Source organism: Tinamus guttatus, unplaced genomic scaffold (assembly GCF_059628265.1).
Source record: "Tinamus guttatus ecotype Peru unplaced genomic scaffold, ASM5962826v1 Tinamus_guttatus_pri_ptg001087l, whole genome shotgun sequence".
In the NCBI taxonomy this organism is placed as follows: domain Eukaryota; kingdom Metazoa; phylum Chordata; class Aves; order Tinamiformes; family Tinamidae; genus Tinamus; species Tinamus guttatus.
Genome location: NW_028289621.1, coordinates 797,415 through 817,349, shown reverse-complemented (window position 1 = coordinate 817,349; position 19,935 = coordinate 797,415). Strand labels below are relative to the sequence as shown.

The 19,935-nt window shown below is 46.8% G+C and overlaps 1 protein-coding gene across 1 annotated transcript in view; it reads left to right on the top strand.

Moving 5' to 3' along the window:
* DOCK11 (dedicator of cytokinesis 11) overlaps window positions 1–19,935 on the top strand; it is a 73,303-nt gene that overhangs the window by 13,975 nt on the left and 39,393 nt on the right. Inside the window, exons 2-18 of the mRNA XM_088538473.1 lie at window positions 2,972–3,088; window positions 3,312–3,401; window positions 3,814–3,896; window positions 4,480–4,549; window positions 6,730–6,825; window positions 9,022–9,156; window positions 10,406–10,583; window positions 10,993–11,072; window positions 11,659–11,742; window positions 13,743–13,883; window positions 15,485–15,694; window positions 15,850–15,972; window positions 16,917–16,999; window positions 18,032–18,154; window positions 18,333–18,409; window positions 19,426–19,610; window positions 19,707–19,772. Coding sequence (XP_088394599.1) covers window positions 2,972–3,088; window positions 3,312–3,401; window positions 3,814–3,896; window positions 4,480–4,549; window positions 6,730–6,825; window positions 9,022–9,156; window positions 10,406–10,583; window positions 10,993–11,072; window positions 11,659–11,742; window positions 13,743–13,883; window positions 15,485–15,694; window positions 15,850–15,972; window positions 16,917–16,999; window positions 18,032–18,154; window positions 18,333–18,409; window positions 19,426–19,610; window positions 19,707–19,772 — 1,941 coding nt within the window. The remainder of the gene's footprint in view (window positions 1–2,971; window positions 3,089–3,311; window positions 3,402–3,813; window positions 3,897–4,479; window positions 4,550–6,729; window positions 6,826–9,021; window positions 9,157–10,405; window positions 10,584–10,992; window positions 11,073–11,658; window positions 11,743–13,742; window positions 13,884–15,484; window positions 15,695–15,849; window positions 15,973–16,916; window positions 17,000–18,031; window positions 18,155–18,332; window positions 18,410–19,425; window positions 19,611–19,706; window positions 19,773–19,935) is intronic.

Sequence of the window (19,935 nt, the reverse complement as noted above, 5' to 3'; positions counted from 1 at the left end):
TGCAGCAGAGCGGCGGCTCAGCAAAAGGCTGGTGGAAATGGCTCTGCCCAGCAGCTCGCACAGCACCCGGGTGCTGCCTGCATTATCAGAACTGGCTTTCGTTGCACATGGAGCTTTGCGCTCTCCTCTGTCCCAGCCACTGCTGGGGTCTGGTTCTGCTTCCAGCTGCCGTCCTTGGAAACTCGGAATAACAGGTACCCTCCTTGCACGTCTGCCGTGCAAAATCTCTCGTCTCAGTTCTGCTTTCTGCACATTTTGAAAGTTCACAATCCTGCGCCTGGGGAGCAGATTTTGTCCAGCGAGGCCAGAGGCAGCATGGCACAAACCACAGCACATGGTCCAGCCCGATGGACCACCCAGGCCTCCCACAGAGCTTGCATTTTTATTCTATTTTTACCATATACCAAAGCATGGCAAAAGAAAAACGGAAGGAACATTTTTTTCTGCAGTTCTTCAATTTTTTTTAAACATGCTTGTTTTATCAGAAATCAGTGTCATCATACAAAGACTGTATTCTGCGGTGTTTCAGGAAAAAAAGAAGTTGAAAACAAGATGTGCTACTATTTTTTAGTTTTAAATTCACGCCTGCCTGCTGCGCTTGGAAACACCAGGGATGCAGCGGTCCCCTTCCACGGCAAGCAGCATTTCTGTTCCTCCTGTTGCATCCCCAGAGGAGACCCTGGTGCCCAGACGCAGCTCGGAGGTGCCTGTCTGGAAAAGACCTTGGAAAACTTCAGAGTGCTGCATCTTCCTTTAACATTGCAGCTCCAATGTCTCGTCCTACCACGCCTGGCCTGATGAGGAGTGTTTCAAGGAAATCAATGAGGGCACCTAAAAATTGTCTCCACAGTGATGAATTTAACTAGACATGTCTCCAGAAGGGAGTGAAGGTAACGCAGTTTGTAGTGATTTATGCTTCTTTCGGTGAGCAGGAGGCATCGTTGCCGGTTCCCTCAGGCATCTCCGTTCCCCTGGGCAGGGATGGGGCCCGGCTGCCCCGGGGGGTGCAGCATTCCCCAAAACCAGCCCCGTGATGTCCCCATGTCCCTGCTGCGGTCCCGTCCGCACAGCAGCCTTGGCCGGGCCATCGTGGGCTGCTCTCGCTGCAGTGCGTGGCCACCGCCACCCCTGACCACGCAGGGGACATGTCCCCATCCTGGACGTCCCCCAGCTGGAGTCACCCGCTGCCACCCTGAGGTCCCCGCGCCGGCTCTGCTCGGCTGTCATTAAAACAGAATTGTGTCTCACGTTTGCTGCAAGGAGCTTGGAAGCGCCAGGCGGGAACCCTTTGGCTCTGATCACTTCTGGAATGGGGATGGGGATGCTCCGCTGATCTCACGTGTCGCGGCGGCGTCGGGCTGCTTGGGCGCTTGCTGCAATGCTGCCTCCCCGTGATTTGGCTCTGTCTGTCCCCACAGCTGGTGGCCGGGGGGACGTCCAGATGTGCTGCCCTCCCCAGGGTCAGTCCAGCTGCAGGGTGACGTTTGCTGCTGCTGCTGAGGAATACCTGGTGTTCCTCTTTGGGGACGAAGAGCCCCAGCGCCGCTGCTGCAGCGGGGTTGTGTCCAGGAGCCATGTGCCAGCCTGGCACCGTGGTGGCCACGGGGCCGCCAACACTGTCCGGGGGGTGGCCAGGCATCAACACGCATTTGGTCAGGCTTCAAAAAAGAGCAAAATTAGTGAATCGGAATTCGCGTGTCCTTTATCGTGTGGGATCATGTATTTGCTTTCAGAATCGATTTTGATTTTCACAAGTCTAGTGCTAAGTGCCAAGCTCTTGCTTTTGAAATCAGAAGCCCAGAACTAGACAGCTGCGGTATTTTTCCTAGTTCAGAAGTTGCCTTTGTGTTTTTCTCATTTTTTTTGTTAAGCTCTGTTTTCTGATCTCATAACATGGACAAAAGTAATGCAATACAGAGCATAATTGTCTTTAAAACATCATCTCTATGAACTCATTCCCTTTTGCAAAGGAAATGAGCTTTTTTGACCTGCGTTCTCTGTGCAAGATGTCAGATGAAGGCAAAAAAATAGATGTTTGGCACAGAGGCAGCAGCAACAGAAACTCGGAGAGAACATCCAATGCCTTGTGCTGCAAACAGGAATCGGTTCGTGACGGTGCTGTGAGAGCAACCGTGTTTAGGGCTTAGTTGCCCTGATGCCGAGCGCACAAGTGATGCCGGCTGGAGCTGGCAAATTGGAGTAGGAGAACGTGGAACAGTTGCTGCTGTTACGAGTGTTTATCCCTGGTTTATAGAGGCCTTTCTCCCTTTGCTTTCGTGGCTCAAGGGATTTTAGAGGAGTTCTCCTGCTTCCCGGGAAAGTAAGTTAGAGCCAAGCCAGGCCCCAGACTTCCCAAGCCCCGGGCTGCGGCTGAGGGCTGATTTATGAGGAGGGTTTTCCTGTGTTTCCAGGGGGATGTGATCTCCCTTCTGCATCGTGACATCCCTGTGCCGCAGGTCCTACCAGCTGGCCTGCTTTCTGCTCCCCAAATGGAGCTTTTCCAGACATGGTGCAAATCTCCTCAGCTCGTATAACAAAACTGCTTCAAACTGAGAGGAGTCCGTGCAGAAGTCTGATCTGGGCCGTATTTCTTGAGTCACACTGATGAGCTATTCCTGCTTAAAGAAGCTGCAACACGCAGCTGTTAAAGCTATTGCATATCCAGGAGGATTACGTGCCCCACTGAGAAACTGGAGACTCTGCTTGGACAAGAGCAGCACAGTGCTTTGTTTCTTCCAGCATTTATTGCCAGATACAAGTCACTTAACCTTGTTTTCCTCTCTGGAAAATGTGCTTGGTGGTGGTTACCAACACCACACGAGCGTCCCATTGCCGAATTAATGAGCAGTCCATCGGTAACGTGTTTTGAAATCATCAGGCAAAATTAACTGATTATTTACCAATTATATATATATGTATATAAATCTTACTGGTTTTTATATAAATTTATCTTCTACTTTTTTTCCTACAGGAAAAAACTAAAGTGGTTGAACCGCTGGACTACGAGAACGTGATCCTTCAGCGTAAAGTTCAGATCTACAGTGACCCTCTCCGGGACCTGCTGATATTTCCAATAGAAGATGTGTCTGTGAGTTTGCGCTGGTACTGCTCATATTTGAGGCTCATTCATGTCCATCCTGCTCACTCTGGAAAATTTCTACTCGTAGCCACGTATTGATTTTGGCTGTGTTACCAACACATAAAACTGAAATAACTCGCTGCTGTTTTGGGTCTAATATATTAATTAAAAGTGAGTCTCGAGTCCTAAAGACCTTTTCTGTACTAGCTCCATTTTCTCCTTTTCCCTGCAGATCTCGGTCATTGGTCGACAGAGAAGAACTGTCCAGTCTACAGTGCCAGAAGATGCCCTAAAAAAAGCTCAGAGTCTCTTTGTGAAAGAGGTAAGAGGAAAAGTCCCACCTGCCTTTAGTCCTTTCTCTCTTAGGTAATAAGAATTGCACAAAGCTGTTGTGTAAAATGCTGCTCTCTGAGACCATTCCCACAAATGCCGTGGAAATAAGTCCCAAGTGATGCTCAGTGTTGAATTAGAAGCACCACGCCTGTAAGGGCAGGAAAGTGGGCCTTTCTGATAAACAGTTCCCTCAAAGTAACTACTCATTTTTTTAAATTCTCAGATTTATGTAATTAAATTAATCTACAGCTGTGTAGCAGAGCAGATGCTGTGTGTTTTGTGTCTCTAAAAATGTTCCTTATGAATTTCTCTAGTGCAATGCAATTTGTACCACTTCGGCCTGGTGCAGGTTTGGTGTTGCTCATTGCAGCTTGCGAAGAACTGTGCTGTTTTCCTTTCAGTGCATCAAAACCTACAGCTCGGACTGGCACGTGGTGAACTACAAGTATGAGGAATACTCGGGAGACTTCCGAACGTTGCCATGGTCAGTGCTGCTCTCCCCTGGAATTCTAACATGTAACAGGGTTGTGGTTTGCTCTGGCTGGAGAGGGGCAGCCTGCCCCAATGTTTCATTTTTCCTGCATCCTGCAACCGAGCTCCTGCCCTGAGGAATGTCCCGCTCCGGAGGTTTGAGAGCCGGCGATGGGTGCTACCGTGTCCCTCTCTGATTTCTGAGAGAAATGGGGTGTCATTGCTGATCCGATATCGTTTACATTTGTGGAAAATCTTGCTATCTCATGATTTGGGGCTCTTTTGCAAGCTGGGAGATAGACTGGCCTGCTGTTTCCTATATTGCACAAGTGCAAGTCAGCAAAAACTGCGGTATCGGGCAGTAACATGAGAAAAGCCAATTGCTTGCAAATTGTGCTTAAGTACCACAAAATGCACTCAGAAATTAGCTCTCTAGCTGTACAAGGCTGTAGATCTGGTGAAATCTGCAGGATGACCCTTCTGGTATGCTCCATAATCTGTGGTTTAGCTATCAGTACTTGATCCAGCATCAGATAATAGGCGCAGAGGACCCTTATTCCCCAGTCGTTAAAAATTAAAATGTATTATGATTTCAGCAAATCCTTTAGGCCAGACAAGATTCCAAGCCATGTATTTGAGATTGATGAAGACTTTGAAAAGGACGAGGTAAGTGGATTTTTTATTTTTCTTTTAACCTGTTGCTCTGTAAAATCTGTTACAAAGCAGATTTCACAAGGCAAAGTCAGAATACATTTCCCAGGAGTGACTTTCTGCTGAGATGTTTTGTCCTGCAGATTTGGGCCAAAAGTAGGACAATGATTTATTTGGAAGTGTTGTAACGAATCTCCTTGATTAAATGGAAGGTTAACTTTAATATTTTTCATGGCACTTTCACTTGATATGGTGCAGCAGCAGAAAAGAAGGAAGCCAAAAATATTACGAAGTGAAATTCTTTGTGTCTAAAATGGAATGTGGACAAGTTGGTTTTCAACTACACAGTAATATGGTAATATCAGAGGTAATATCAGACCTTAAAGCAGGTCGTGCTCTGCCTCATAACAGACAGTTCTTAATCAGTCACTTATACCCACGTATGCCTTGTGTACTGTATGGGCCTGATCCACTGTGAAAATAATACAAACTTGCAAATATTTGGTGGCATTCGCTTCCTCTGGAGGTTGCATATTTGCACAAACCCTTCTTGTAGGGAAGATTTGCAGCCCTGAAGCTCTTCCGTTTGCATGAGCTAGCAATTCTAAAAATCCAGGAATTTCAGTCACTTTGGGCTATAGAGATTCTCTGTTTCCCCTGTGTACATCTTCTTTTTTTCCCTATTTGTCAGAGAAGTAATGTTTTTCTGTCTCAGGTACCATGTGAAGCTTAATTCACAGTTTTGGCATTAATAATTTGTACTTTATGGTACAAGGAGTAGAGCCCAGATGTTTAAAAGAAGCCCAGCATCAAACTGCTGCTGCTGGGGAACTCACCAAGGCGAAAGGGAAGTTTCTTTCTTGCCAAAGCTGAAGATTTGAAAGGGCCATTTCATGTGCAGTTCTAACCACTGCTGTTCATGTCCCAACACACTGCAGACCAACACTGATTTGGCTTTTTGTCATAAATGGAAATGTGTTTGATAACAAGTTTGATAGCTTGGCCTTAAATTTCTTGGCTGTTTTGTTGCTTTTCATGACATCATTAACTTGGGCTGCTATCTCTTTAGTTCCATCTCATCTGGGCTGCACAGAGCTGTGCAGCTCTCAGCTTGCTTCTGAGAGTGTGAAAGGACAGAAATGGCTTTCAAAAATTACTGGAGATTTTCCTTCTCCCTGATCAGTTTCCCAAATACTCACACAAGCGAAACCTCTGATGTTTCTCCTAGAAGGGCACTCCAAGGGCTCTGGCAGATGTTTTGCCATTTATTGGCATGGCCCTGCCTAGCATACGCTTTTATAGCTTCCTGACAGAGCACTTACATTAGAATTAAATGATGGGAATTTGAGTAAAAGAAACTTACTGATGAACAAAGGTGAGCCATTGTAAAGGAGAAATAATGGGTTGCTTAAACCAGGACAATGAAGCATTTGAAAATGTACTTTGTTGCAAATTGGAAAAGAAAGGAGTAAAAACCTGCCATTTGGGATTCAGGGGCCAGGCCAAAGCAGTCTCTGGACAGCTCAGCAGAACAGACCGTCTCTGCTACTGATTCTCTAGGAGCTGGCCCAGGGCAAGTTGTTCCATTGCTCCGAGATCTTGTTTGCCTCTGCTTCCAGTGGAGGCTGCAGTTCGGTGTGGATGCAGGGCCGTTACCTGGCCCCAGGAGCTCAGGACCAGAGGTTGAAATCCTAGCCAGAATGCCAAGAACAGATTGATTGGTCCCTTAAAACTATTTGTTTTGATAAATGTGAAGAAATTCAGTCGAATTTCAACTATTTTTGGTGGGAGGGGGAAGAGGTTTACTTTAATTTAAAATAGAAAGTTGATTTATACAACAACAAATGATGAAATGAATATGGAGTTCTGCATTTTGCAACTGGTCAAACAGACCATTTTGCAAATTCCCTACTTCCCCTTCCCCTGGTTTTTGAAATACTGCAGGAGCACCAACGTGTGTTTCTAAATTGCAAAATTCCAATGCGGCTCTATCCGTGTGGGTGCAGTTTTTCCTTGTAAAGGTGAATTGGCCTATTTTGACCCTTTCGTAGAAGGAAATAGCCCTTGCAATTCTTGTGATGCACTGTACATGTATCTTGCTCTGGTTAGAACAAGATCACTTTTTGGTGTAAATGTTCCGTGGTCCAAGGCAGTGAGTTAAGGTGATGCCTTGTTTTGGTTCTGCTCTCTTCTAGGATTCCTCGTCCCTGTGCTCCCAGAAGGGTGGTGTGATAAAGCAAGGCTGGCTGCATAAAGCAAATGTAAATAGCACAATCACTGTTACCATGAAGGTAAGATTGATCCGGGGTCATATTCCTTGTGAATGGAGCACAGTCTCCTTAAGTGCAGAGCAAATCTCTAAAACTAGTGGAGTGCAGCTGTTGGGTTCTGGCTTGGATGCATGTCCATCCCTTTTGCAGAATATCTCAAATTACACTGGAAAACCCAGTTCGGAAACAGCGTTCCCTCCCCAGAATATAATGCTAATGCGCTGCAAATGGTGACAGGCAGGCTGGTCAAAAAGGTAAAGCACTTTCTAGTAAACTTCAGATTGTTTTCTGAGTGGGCAACTGAGATGCAAAATGGGAAAATTATTTAAATAACTGAAGCAGCTGCCCTACAAAATAGGCTTTCTGAATTGCTAGTTTCCTCCCCGGTAGGAAATATGCATGGAGACCAGCTTTAAATTTAAATGACAAGTCTTTGCTTTAAAAGCAGGGATGATGTCACTGAGGAGACGGAGCGTTCCTGACCTAAAAAGCAACAGCTGCAATGTCTGCTGTTCTGTGTTGTGCATAATCTGGCGTGAAATTGCCCAGATTTTGCAGCGGACATTTTTAATAGCTTCAGCACATGTTTTTGCTGTGGTAATAAGTCAATATCTTCTTTTTCATGCAGCTGTCTTCTTACTACATAAAGGGAATATTAGGTAGTCCTGTTCAACTGTGGGCTGCTGCAAGGCTCTCTGCTTTTTTAGAATATTGGTAAATCTTAAAAAAAAAAAAAAATCAGTTGTTCTGAGGCTCAATCCAGTAAGTTACATATGAATGAGAAGCAGAGCCAGACAGTTCGTGTGCTCAAATTTAATCTGAGCTTTAAAATGGCTCCTTATGAACTTGAAGGCAGGATAGAACAGGGATTCTCTGCTTTTCTGAGTAGCAAGGTCAAAGAGCTGGACATTTCTGCCCCTGCCACTACCTGGAGGAGCTATCATTGATGTTCAAAACCGTTAGTTACGTGCGTGCTTGCCTGAGGTTCATGTAGTGCTTAATGATGGCCTCAGAGCCCAGCATCTAGACCCAGAGTTCAGCGATGGTGGCTAAACTACAGGGACTTTGTTCTGCTAATAAGGTCCATAGAGTCTCTAGCAAAACTTAAAAAAAACAAACTGCACAGAATCAGAGGCCGTTTCCTGAGCTGCCTTGCAAAACACCTCCTAAGGCAGGTGTGAGAAATGTAAGGATTTTGGAAGTCTTCAGGCTCGTTGGCACACTGAGAGGCTGTGCTCCTGCTGCAGAATCTTTTGGGTGCTGCCTGCCCATCTTTTGGGTGCTGTTTCCTCACTGTGAGGTGCTCGGCTGCTGCTGCCTCTTCACGTGCTGCTAAGGATGTGCAGGATGGGTTTGGTGGTGAGTCAGCCTGCAAGGGAAATGTAATTAGACTACAGCTGCCTACCTTTATTTGAGAATAACCCTTCCTTTGAGAAGAACCTCTCTGCTTGGCTAGGCAGTGTCTTGCATTCTGTTCAGTCCAGTGTGCCACACTGCCATGGCATGAGGATTTTCTCTCTTTTTTCCTTCTGCCAAGATAGACTTCCAAGGTTCTCTAGGCATCCCTCTGCCATGGCCGTTTTCTCCACAAGCATCTGTAGCCTGATCCAAGGGGATATCCCCTCTATTCTTGGTTTTATATTATTCATGCCAAATGATCAAAGCCTTTTGACAATTATCTCTGCTGGCAGTGCCAAGATGATAGGCATAGTGTTTGGTGCTTGCTTCTGCACTTCCCATGAAGAGATCCAGAAGTTTCAAATGTTTTGGCATGAAATCCCATAGCTCATAAGATATTAGCCCAATAAAATCTGGAGAGAGATCTACCAGTCCAGTGGAATGCCTCTTGCAATCCCTATTGCCCTGGCTTCCCGTTTGATTCTCGTAGTAGTCATCTCCAGCAACTGTGAAACACTGTTCCTTACAGACTGGTTACACTTTAGTTGCTGCTGAAATGGGCTCCTGAATTATGGTCCAGTGTCTGCTGGACAGACAGAACCAGCTGATGAAAACAGGTTTGTAATTTTCAAACAGAAATGCAAGTGTGAGTTATACAAGTGTTACTTGGCTTGCATTCAGGCTTGCATTGCTTTGTAAAGAGGAAGGAGGCTGGAGCCAGCCCAGGGCTGGCAGGAAGGCTGGTTCCAAAAACGAGCCTGTCATAGGATTTTGCAACAGAATGAATGCTCACATGGGAGAAACTTTTTGCTTCTGCAGGTATTCAAGAGGAGATATTTTTACTTGTCGCAACTCACCGATGGCTCCTATATTCTTAATTCCTACAAAGATGAGAAAATATCAAAGGAATCCAAAGGCTGTATTTTCCTGGATGCTTGCAATGACGTTGTTCAGGTAGGTGTGCTTTCTGCACGGCTGTACATGGACATGTGCCTTGCTCAGAGATGGAAATGCTTCTTTCAGGACTATAACTGAGAGGTGAGGGCTATGGATTTACAAAGTAAGTCAAAGCCCGTTTGCTTTGTCGGGCAATCTGATTAAAATCCAGGCAAGGAGTTGCATAACGGTGCCATCCCAGGCAATACACTGCTGCATCTAAGGATTTCATTGTCACCTTATCTGCTTTTTCCCTGCTGTCTGCCGCCTCCACCTGGTTATTGTAGGCCAGGTACCTTGCAGAACGCCCTGACGTTTGGGGCCAGTATAAATTGGTGTGAATTAGTCTTGTGCACCTTGTTGCCTGCTTGCTGCTCGCACTGCTTGTTGTTTCTTAGGGTATGCAAGCATGGAGCCCTTTGGTTCTTCCCAGCAGTAAAGACCTTGCAGGGTTAAAACCTGGAAGGAGCAGGAGTTTGTGTAGCACCTAAACTGCTTCGTTCTGCTGGTAGTGAAGGGCAGCAGTAAAGAGCTGCTCTGCCTTCTGCATCCAGCCTCTGCGCTGAAGCTCCAAGCATAGAGTGTAGAGGAGCGGGTGCAGGACAACATAAATTGCCCCAGCTGTTTGCTTGAGCAGAGATGAGTCAGAGCTGTGCGTTTCTGTAGATACTCATCTTTCTGAATACAGTACAAGCTATGCACATTGCTGTGCACATGCCTTGGTGATGTACAGGGTGTAATTCCCAGACTGCATCAGATTCACCTGGGCTCCTCATTGGAAAATGCTGTTCAAAGACCAGGAGATCTCAGCAGAAAATTTGCATTGAGCCATTTTAGCTTTTACATAGATGCCTGTAAGTATCTTGGAAGGCAGCATTATTTACTGTTAGACAAATTCAGGTCCTCCCTTCCCTGGGTAAATTGCAGGTCTCATGACACAAGAAAACTTGGCCCTGTTTCTCCCAGTGCAGCCACTGTGGTTGAGTCTGCCTTGCTTTTACTGATGGGGCAGCTAGCCACACAGAGGCACGTGCTGCTTATTCCCAGCCATAAAGCTCTTTGCAATGGCTGCAGAAGTTGTTCTGCTGTCAACAAGGATGTCTGTGGTGTTATATGATTTTAGTTTTTTATTTTTTCCCTGTCTCAATATTTCGGTTTACAGCGCCCTTGCTGACAGGAGGTTTCTAACAGGTACTGAGCTGAGTAGCTGTAATGGAAAGTGAGGAAAGTGTAATACAAGGTTTGCTCTTTTTGTTTGTTTGTTCAGTGTCCAAAAATGCGCCGTTACGCGTTTGAACTCAAGACGATTGATAAGTACAGCCACTATCTGGCAGCTGAAACGGAGCAGGAGATGGAAGAGTGGCTGGTGACTCTCAGAAAGATCATTCAGAGCAATGCTGAGAGTTTGGTGCAGGAGAAGAAAGATCCTGTGGAATCGGTGCAAGGTCAGTTTATAAAGAAGTACCTGTGTTCACCCTTCTCCAGCAGGATGCAAACTGTGTGCCTGTAGAATTCCTTTTATTTCTGGATTAATAGGAAGAATTGTGTTAACCACAAGCCGAGTGAAACGTGACCCTTCCTCTGGGTGGGAAATCCATGGCACAGTTCCAAGATTCCCGGAAAATTGGCCCTGAGATAAAATGCTTCTTTAAAAAGACCAAGAAGGGTGTAACTGTACGCTCTGGTACTAGTAATGTATGGGAAAATCTTATTCCTGAGGAATAGAAAGGTCTTAATGAACTGTTCCTGTGCTAGCTGTTGTAAACAAATGTTGCAGAGTGCTCTCTGGCAGCCAGGAATAAGAGGGTGCTCCTGCAATTGTCTTGGACATCTCCTGGTTTTGTATCCCTACAGATGATGAATCGAGTACCCAGGGAAAATCGGAGAACATCCTGGAGAGCCTGGAGAGGAGCATGCATCCGGAGCTGATGAAGGTATTCTGTTTGCAGGGCTCGCTTTTCCAAGCCCATAGCTAGTTTTCTCTCACTTCCACAACGTGGAAAAGGATTTTCCACATTCTGTGACATGCTGTGGGTCAGTCCCAAACTGCAGCTCCGGGGAAGCTGGGCAGGCACTGCATGCTGCTGCTGTCGGTAGCACTTCATCTGCCCAAGGATGGAGCTAGGATAGTTCTTGGGATTGCCCCACAGATAACTCCACACTTCTTCACAAAGAAGAACCAGACTTACTGCTAGAGTAGGGACATTGTGGTTAGTATTGGTCACTCCTGCTCCACAGGGATGACTGTCCTGGGTAAAATTGCAGAGCAGAGGTTTTGTGGCACCTTGTACATGATACAGAGAGTAGCTGCCTGCTTCTATCTCTTTTCTTATTTAGCAGAGCCACATTGCCTTAGTCACAGTGCAGCACTAATGGGTGCAGTGAGAAGCCTTGCATCCTCTCACATATCACAAGGAAGACCTGCAAAATACTTATTTTGTTTTGCATCTGTTCTTTTCAAACACAAATGCTTGCATCTGTGTAGCCAGGCACTAATATCAATGCTTTCCTTTGTCCTAGTATGGAAGAGAAACAGATCAGCTGAATAAACTGAGCAGAAATGATGGAAGACAAAACCTCTTTTCTTTTGACCCAGAAGTCCAGGTAAACATGCCCCTGTTTCTCTCCCTCTAGGAGCCTCCGTGGCAGTTTGCCTCCCCCGTTCCCTTGCATGGCTGCAGCGTTCACCTGCAGATGCAGAGTCTCCTTTGGTGCAATGAGGATGGAAGTGCAGCCCATGCCCTGCCAAGGAGTGCAACAAGCAGGGGTCTGTGCCCACCTCCCTGCTGTGGCAGGAAGAACTGCACGTGTCCATGCTCAGCTGGAAAAAGGGACACAACAGTTCCCTGGGTGGCCTCCTTCCAGCTTTCCTGGTTTCTATATAATGCACCTTGATGCTGCTGAATGACAAATCCATCCTCCGGACCTCTCTGCTGCATGGGCTCAGCACGACCAGAATACAGAGCTGTGACATTAGACATGATCACAGGGATTTATAGGAACAGCCTCATGTTCCAGAGAGCTGGCAAATGTAGGGTGGAATACAAGTTTGAAGAATACCGCATGCTGTTGTCATTGCACTGGAGCATCACTGCTTTCTTCTCAGCTTTGGCGTCTTTGCTGGCCTCTCTGCCCAGGCCCAGGTGTGGGATTTCAGTGGAAGGAGTTGCAATTGTTAGCACGGTTTTAGAGAATTGTTCCAAGTTATTTCGTTGTTTCTGGCGTGCCTTAGCTTGTTCACACCTGTGAAAAAGAACATTCTAGTTGAACGGGAAAGTGTAATTAGTTTTCTGAAAGCTTTAGTTACACCAAGCAAGCTTTTGTCTCGCTATTTCCTTAGGTCCCAGGCTCATCTTTTATTTTTTGTGTCATGCAGGAGGTTTTTTTGAAGAGAAATTTTGAAAAGTTTTCTATATTCTAGTTCAGATGTTAAAAGTGGAAATATCCTTCAGTGGAGCACACAGAGAGTCTAATACACATTTTTTTTTTCTAACCAAATTTAGGGCTAAGCTGAGTGTGCCCTTTCTGTGTACACAGAGCTCTTCATTATGGTGTGGGTCAAAGAGCTGCTGTGACAGCTCCAAGATCACTGTCCCAGTGAATGCTGGTGTTTATGTGTATGCTGGCATGCCTGGTGCTAAGAAAACTGGGGGAGAAAACATACCTGCAAGGTACTTTCCTCTAGAAAGGAAATTGGAAGAACAATGGGAAAACTTTCCCAGGAATTGGATGAACAATTGCAGCCTGTTTTGCTGAAGCTACGCGGTTGTGAGAAAGCAGCGCCCTGGGTTTGGCCTGCTGGTTTCTGCAGGATGCGAGGGGGAATAACCAGCAGGATTGTGCCAGGTCCTCCCGGGGGACGTGCTGCTGTGCTGGGGTGTTTGATGGCTGTGACCCTAGTCCAGCGGAGAGCAGCTCTGGTGAGGGCTGAGGATCTTGATCTTGCACACAGGGTCTTGGCTGCATTGATGTCTGCTGTCTGAGGAGGTTTGTGTCAAGGTATGGACCAGCCATGGATGTTCTTGGTTAGGAAATACATGGTTATAACCAAGACTATTTGGATTTCCCAGACAGTTCTGCAGTCTTTGCTGTTCCCAACCGTGCAGGTTATTGCTGTGCTAGAAACACCTTATGGTTTGAGAGGTTTGAGATGTTGTTCGCAATCCCAATGGCTTGTGCCTTCTCTCTATTTCAGGCACAGAGACCATCTCTAAAGTAGTCAGATCTTCAAAGTGGAAGATACTTTTCTGAGTGTAACGACGGCTTATGTTCTGCTTTCTTCCCCAAGCTCTAAATGGTGTTTGGGAAGATCCCCAGGGTTACAGCAAAGCAGGAAGGAACTGAAATCATACTGAGGTTTAGTTTTCTGTGCTCTAAAAACCAGATGGCTAAAAAATGATGCATCTTCATGAGTTCATGTTCTGAATGCATTTGTGTAACATCACCAAATGGCACTCATTTGTGAATGTCCTGTACTTTTTGTACCACTTAAAAAAAATTGGTATAGTATAGTAAATCGTATTGGCTGTAATGTGATCCCTTAACATTATTCAGGGCTTTATTTTCATTTTTAATGAGGCCAGACTTGTTTGTTTGCTGTCTAGAGGCTGGACTTCTCCGGAATGGAGCCGGACGTGAAGCCGTTTGAGGAGAAGTGCAGCAGGCGTTTCGTGGTGCTCTGCCAGGGCTTGGCCCTCAACCTCCTCGCCCAGCTCAACGACGGGTCGGAAGGAGGACCCACCAACGTAAGGAGAGCTCCTGCATCACCAGCTTTGCCTTCTTGCCCCTGTCAAGCAGCAAAATCATACGGCAGATTCATGTGGATGGATAAGAATGTCCTATTCTGCCATGAGCTCTGATGGGACCTGAACTTGATGCTAGGTCCTGACATGCCCTAGGTCTGCCGGGAGCTGGGACCACTGTGAGACCAGCAGTTTGGTGGCACCGGGAGCACATGTCAGTGAGGTTCAGGGCGCCTGTTAAAATCCTGTTGGTAAATGAGTAAGCACAATCTCCAGACCACTCACTGCTGTGTTTGATTTCATTTCCTCTCATGTAAGGAGTTTCCCTGTTCTGGGACCTTCTTGTGACTCCTAGCCTGGCTGTATTCATGGCCATTTTATTATGTGCATTTATTTTAATGCTAGTGTTGTGCTTTAGCCTAAAAAGCTCTGCCCTGGCTTTTCTGAGCCCCTGATGTCTGTAAAGAGCAGTCGTATCCCTGCTTGGCCTTTGCTCCGCCAGGCTGAGCAGACCAGGCTCTCCCAGCCTTCCCTCCCAAGCCCTGTTCCACGTGGGCTAGTCCTGAGTCCCTCCAGGACAGGCAGAGCCACGGGGAGTCCCCAGTCTCTGCAAATGGCACCTCTTGTGGTATTTGTTAGAAATGCAAAAGCTTTTTTCATGATGGTTGCACAGTGGCACTCACGGTCCCCGTGGGATCAGCCAGTGCAGCAAACTGCTGCTCAGCTGGGGAGGGCTCTGCCCACAGCAGAGATTCCTGTTATTAATCCCTAATCACACCCAGCGCAGGAGCTAATCAGAGCATTTTTAGTATTGATGTAATGCGTCCAAGTTATGCTGTAATGTCTCAGGAACACTGCTATCTTCGGGCCTTTGCTTTTATCTTTACATGGAAGAAGGCCTGCTAGGGTCTTTTGAACTAAAAATACGCAGAACTGTCAGCATTTGTGTTGTGCTGCAAAGGTCAACAGCTTCAAAGCGCATTCAGCTTGGGGTGAGATGGCCTCCCGAGGGGCAAGTCTTACACAAGCAGCTCCAGAACACTCCTGACCTTGTATTTGAGCTTGGTTTGTGAGCTTTATTTGAGGTGGTTTGTGCTGACTTTCCTTCTGTGCCCCAGTGCTAGCGACCAACAAACATCTTGTGTGTCTTGATAGCAGATAGCTGAGGAGGGGCAGTGCTGAGCTGATTTACTTTGGGATAGTGGCATGTGACGTGGTCCTCAGCATGTGAACATAAACACTCTTCAGTTGAATTATTTCTCATTGCAAAGGATAAACTGTTTTAACTGATGGATCGGGGTCATCTTTTCTTCCTGACCTCATAGTTTACCAGTTACATAACCCCTATGGATTCCCCTCTTAATTTATTGATGGCTTTAAAATAAACTTTGTTTAAATTAACTAGACTAAAATGCAAGAATACACAACAAAAAATGTATGTGTTTATAGAGCAGATAAGTATGCAGTATTTGTAAGAATCTTTTCAAGGTAAAAACCAAAGGGACAAACAGATGCCAAAGACAAGCTCAGCGAGCAAAGCAGTGCAATATTCTTGACCCTGTACCATACATCTTTTTGACACATGCATTCCATCAAACTTCTAGGTGGAGCCCTTTTTCCTAAGCTTGGCATTATTTGACCTGAAAAATAATTGCAAGATTTCAGCTGACTTCCACGTGGACTTGAACCCTCCGTGTGTCCGTGAGATGTTGCTGGATAACTCCGCACCCGGGGCAGAGGGCTCCAAGGGGCGACCGCCGGGCGAGAGTCTCGTGCACGGAGTCCCCGAGTCCTGTCTGCGCTACATAAAGCGGGTAAAAAAGTGACTTTCTCCCCTCCATCTGCCTCTCTGTTGGTGCTGGGGCTGAGCAGGTCTTGCATGGGCTGCAGGAGGAGAGCAACGAGTGGCCGGGTGCCAAGTCCGATGGTACAGGCAGCTTTCTGACAACCTGCCGTCTGCTTGTTGTAGGGTGTTTTCTCCGTGACTGACCCTCACGTGGAAATCTTCCTGGTGGCCCGCGTGGAGAAGGTGCTGCAGGGCAGCATCACGCACTGCGCAGAGCCGTACATGAAGAACTCGGACCCAGGAAAGGTATCTGGGGGGCTGTGGGAGGATCTTCTTAGTGATGCTGCCTGTTGCTCCTTGGAGTCGTGCGGTCTGGAACACGGGATGTTTTCACTGTTCTTTAACTTTCCGTCTGGCAAATATTGGTCTTCATCCATCCTGCTACCTGTGCTGCTCCCAGGCTGGCATCAGCCAGGCTGTCTTGGGGGAACTCAGTTCCTTCCCCAAAAGGAGACAGAAGACTTTTGGAAAGAGTGAAGCAGTTGGAGCAGGGAGGCCTTTCCCCATTGCACATCAGCAAGGTAGCAGCAAAGTGGGTCACTTCACACCCCAAGAAAGGGGTCGTGCTGCAGCACCCCGTGTCCCAGAGCATTTCTGAGTTCATTCCCCCTGGAATGCCACAGGGTGTTTTAGTAGCAGCAAAGCACAAGCTTTACCCTTTTCTCTGCTCATCCTGCCTCCCTCATGCTTCGTGGAGGGTGCTGTGACCATATGGGGGACCATATGCAACCGATGCTCAATGAGAGGCTCTGGTCCTGCCTCCGTGCCAGGCAGAGCTGATGAAGCCTTGCTGCAGCTGGTAAAAACAGGAAAATTAACGTGTGTCAGGGCAGCTCATAAATGCTAGCTTTCCCTTTGAACATTTTGTAGGCCTGTGAAGGATGAGCCAATTACAGTCAGATTTGGAAAATATACTACTTAGCCTCTTATAACCGACAGTATAATGTCGAATCGAGTTTTAATATGACTGTGCCTTTTATATCTTTGCAAAAGTAATAAATGTGCACCTTGTGAATTGACAGCGATTTTTCTATCAACTGTTTAAGCAATCGTGAAGCTCTGTGTCTGCGTATGGTGGAACACAGAGAGTTTCTTTTCCCCGGAGAGCGTGACGTTCCTTCATTCCTTGTTCCCTCCCGGACGGCGTGGGAGCCGGGGCGCACGGTGACCTTCTCTGTCGTTTCTTGCAGGCTGCCCAGAAGGTCCATAAGGTGGCCAGGCAGGTGTGCAGCCGCCTGGGCCAGTACAGGATGCCCTTCGGCTGGGCTGCCAGGTGAGCGGGCTCGGGCTGCCCTTTGGCTGCTCTGGGAGTTATCCGGGAGGATATCGGGCTAAACGGGCAAAGAGCCAGATTGCTGGAGTCAGGGAAGCTGCGTGGAGGCAACAGAGGGCAGGATCTGACACTGATTCCTGAGGCAAAATTTGGATTGGCTTGAAATACTCTGTCTAGAATTAGAAACAAAATATTGAGAAGTAAACAGTGCTGGGAAGACAGTAACCTTCCTGCTGACCTGTAGCTTCTGGTATTAGGGCAGAACATTCTTGGGGACAAGTTACAATCTCCCTTTCTACTATGGCAATTGGTGCAGAAATGCCCTCCTGGCACCCGCGGTTGCTGGGGGTGGGATAAGAGCGGAGGAGCTCCTGGTCCAGCTGCAGCCACCAGCTCTCCCATCTTTCTCTCTCCTTTAATTAATGCTCTTGGGAGATGGTGTTGCCTTTGCCTCCCTGTTATGTGATCAGTCACAGTGAGAGTACATCTGTCCTAATAGAGATGGTGCTGCAGGCAAGTTTCATCGCTCTGTTGCTGCCTCCTGTTTTTGCATTGCTGTTTGATAGGAACTGTGGTGACATCGGGGCACCAGATGACTGTTGCATGGGGTTGTGATTTCAGGGTGTACTGCTCACCCTTGTATTCCCGAGCTGCCTTTTCCTGTGGCATTTGCTGCTCCACTTCGGGAGTGTGTTTCGGGGATGCACTTCCTCAATTCATTCTGGAGAGCCAGTGCACAGCAATACACAGATACCTGCTGCCTTTATCTTGGCCTATATGGGGATGAGCAGCAGGGAAGATAATTTACCATTTGTCCTTAGAGGAAGGGGACTGAAATGAGCGGTGCCACATGTGGTTTTATGCAACAGGCAAAGACCCGGGTGCTGCTTGGTGGGACCTGGAGGTATTTAGAAGAGTTACAAGCCAGTGAACCTCTCACCAGAAAAAGTGCCCTTCATCCCAATGTGTCAAAAATATCAGATATCTGCTGATTTACCAACATGGAGGAAATCTGTCCCCTTCCTTTTGCAGGCCGGTTTTTAAAGACTCGCAGGGAACTCTGGATTCTGAAGGAAAATTCTCCCCTCTGTACAAGCAAGACAGCAGCAAGCTTTCAAATGAAGATATGCTGAAGCTTTTAGCAGAGTATAAGAAGTAAGTGCAAGAGACTGATGCAGTGGCTGAGTAGACATTTTAATATACATTTTTAAACAGTGAGTGTAAGCATGAGATGACAATTTCTGAAATACTCAGAGTAACAAAAAGCCCTGCTGATCTTTTCAGCACATTAATTTTCCAGACTCATGCTCTTGTTGCTTTCTCCCTGATGCAGACCAGAGAAGACAAAACTGCAAGTCATTCCAGCCCAGTTAAATATTGTCATCAAAGACATCCCACTGGACTTCACAAGTAAGGACCTTGAATCTGAAAATAAGTACGGGCGGTGCTGGTCCTTTGGTGTTAATCGAAGGGGGTTGCAGTTCCATTAAAAAGCAGGATCTTATGGCTGCAGTAAGAAATGAGTGGCTCTCATTGCTGACAACTACTGACCTCTAAGTCTCTCTGGTGGATTCTGTGAAGGGACATGATCCAAACCCAAAGCTTTACTTTAGGGGTGCATAAACTTCGCAGTTTGGTTGGCACATCCTAAATCTAAAGGAAACCCCTGTCTGCTTTTACTGTTATTTTTACAGCAGTCTCATGTAGCATTTTTCATCTATAGCACCAGAGGGCCTCACAGATATGGTCAGTGATTCCCTGCTTTGCATATGAGGAAACCAAGACAAAGAAAGGACTCGTGGCCTGTTCAGTGCCACCTCCTGGGACTGTGGCAGCGCCTGTTACAGATTCTCTAGTCAAATCCTCTGTCTGAAAAGTTTTCTGGTAGACTTCTTTTTTTTTTTTGGTTCTTTTTGAAGGCCATCACTTGAGCTGCTTTCTCCCTTGCGATGGATGTTTCCTTCAGGTCATATTTGCATCACTTATAAAAACAAAATTTAATAGATCAAATTCCTGGAGGTGTCAAGCTGCAAATCCAATGAGAGATTGGGAGAGCAGTGGCCCCAGCCCAGACATAGGTAGTTCCTAAGACCTCTGGCTTTGCCCAGATCTACAGGAAAGCAACTTTCTTGCTCTGCTTCCTGCTGGTGAGGAGAGCAGAGACTAGTAGTGCCCCCACACTCGTCTTTCTTCAATATTGCTAATGCCACAGATGTTGCATGATCAAGAGGATAATTTTTTTTGACCACTCTAAAGAGGGCAGGGCAAATCCTGCTGCCTAGTCAGCACACACGAGACTCTGGCTGAAGAGAAGTGAGTGCTCAGGAGCAATGACCGAATTTCAGACCCACAGGTTTCCTGTCACGTTAGCTGTACTTACCAAGCATGTCAGCCGTGTGCTCATGTGGGTTTTCCTTCCCTTCTAGACTGCGTCACGGCTTCTTACATCCCTATAAAGCCATTTGAAAAGAGCTGTGAGAACATTGCAGTTGAAGTGGAGGAGCTCGTCCCAGAAGTTGCCAAATACTGTTACCCCTTCACTGTCTACAAAAACCACCTCTATGTCTACCCCTTGCATTTGAAGTATGAGAACCAGAAGGTTTTTGCAAAGGTGAGCAGCCCAGAAGGCCGACTGCAGGCAGATGAGCATGGGCTAGGGTGGCACTGCTCATCTGTGGCAATAGCTCATTCTCCTTCCTCATTTCAGGCAAGGAATATTGCTGTGTGCATTGAGTTCAGGGATTCGGACGAAGCTGATGCCAGGCCATTGAAGGTGGGTGCCTGTTGCCTCTAGGGATTTGGGGCTGCCATTTGCTTGCAGTTCTATAGTGTCCTGAGCAGGACAACAGGAAAACACTGAGCTTTGGTGCTGCCTGTTCTGATTTGATCGGGTGGTTCATCATGGCAGATGCCCTGAATCCAGCTTCTCCTTTTTC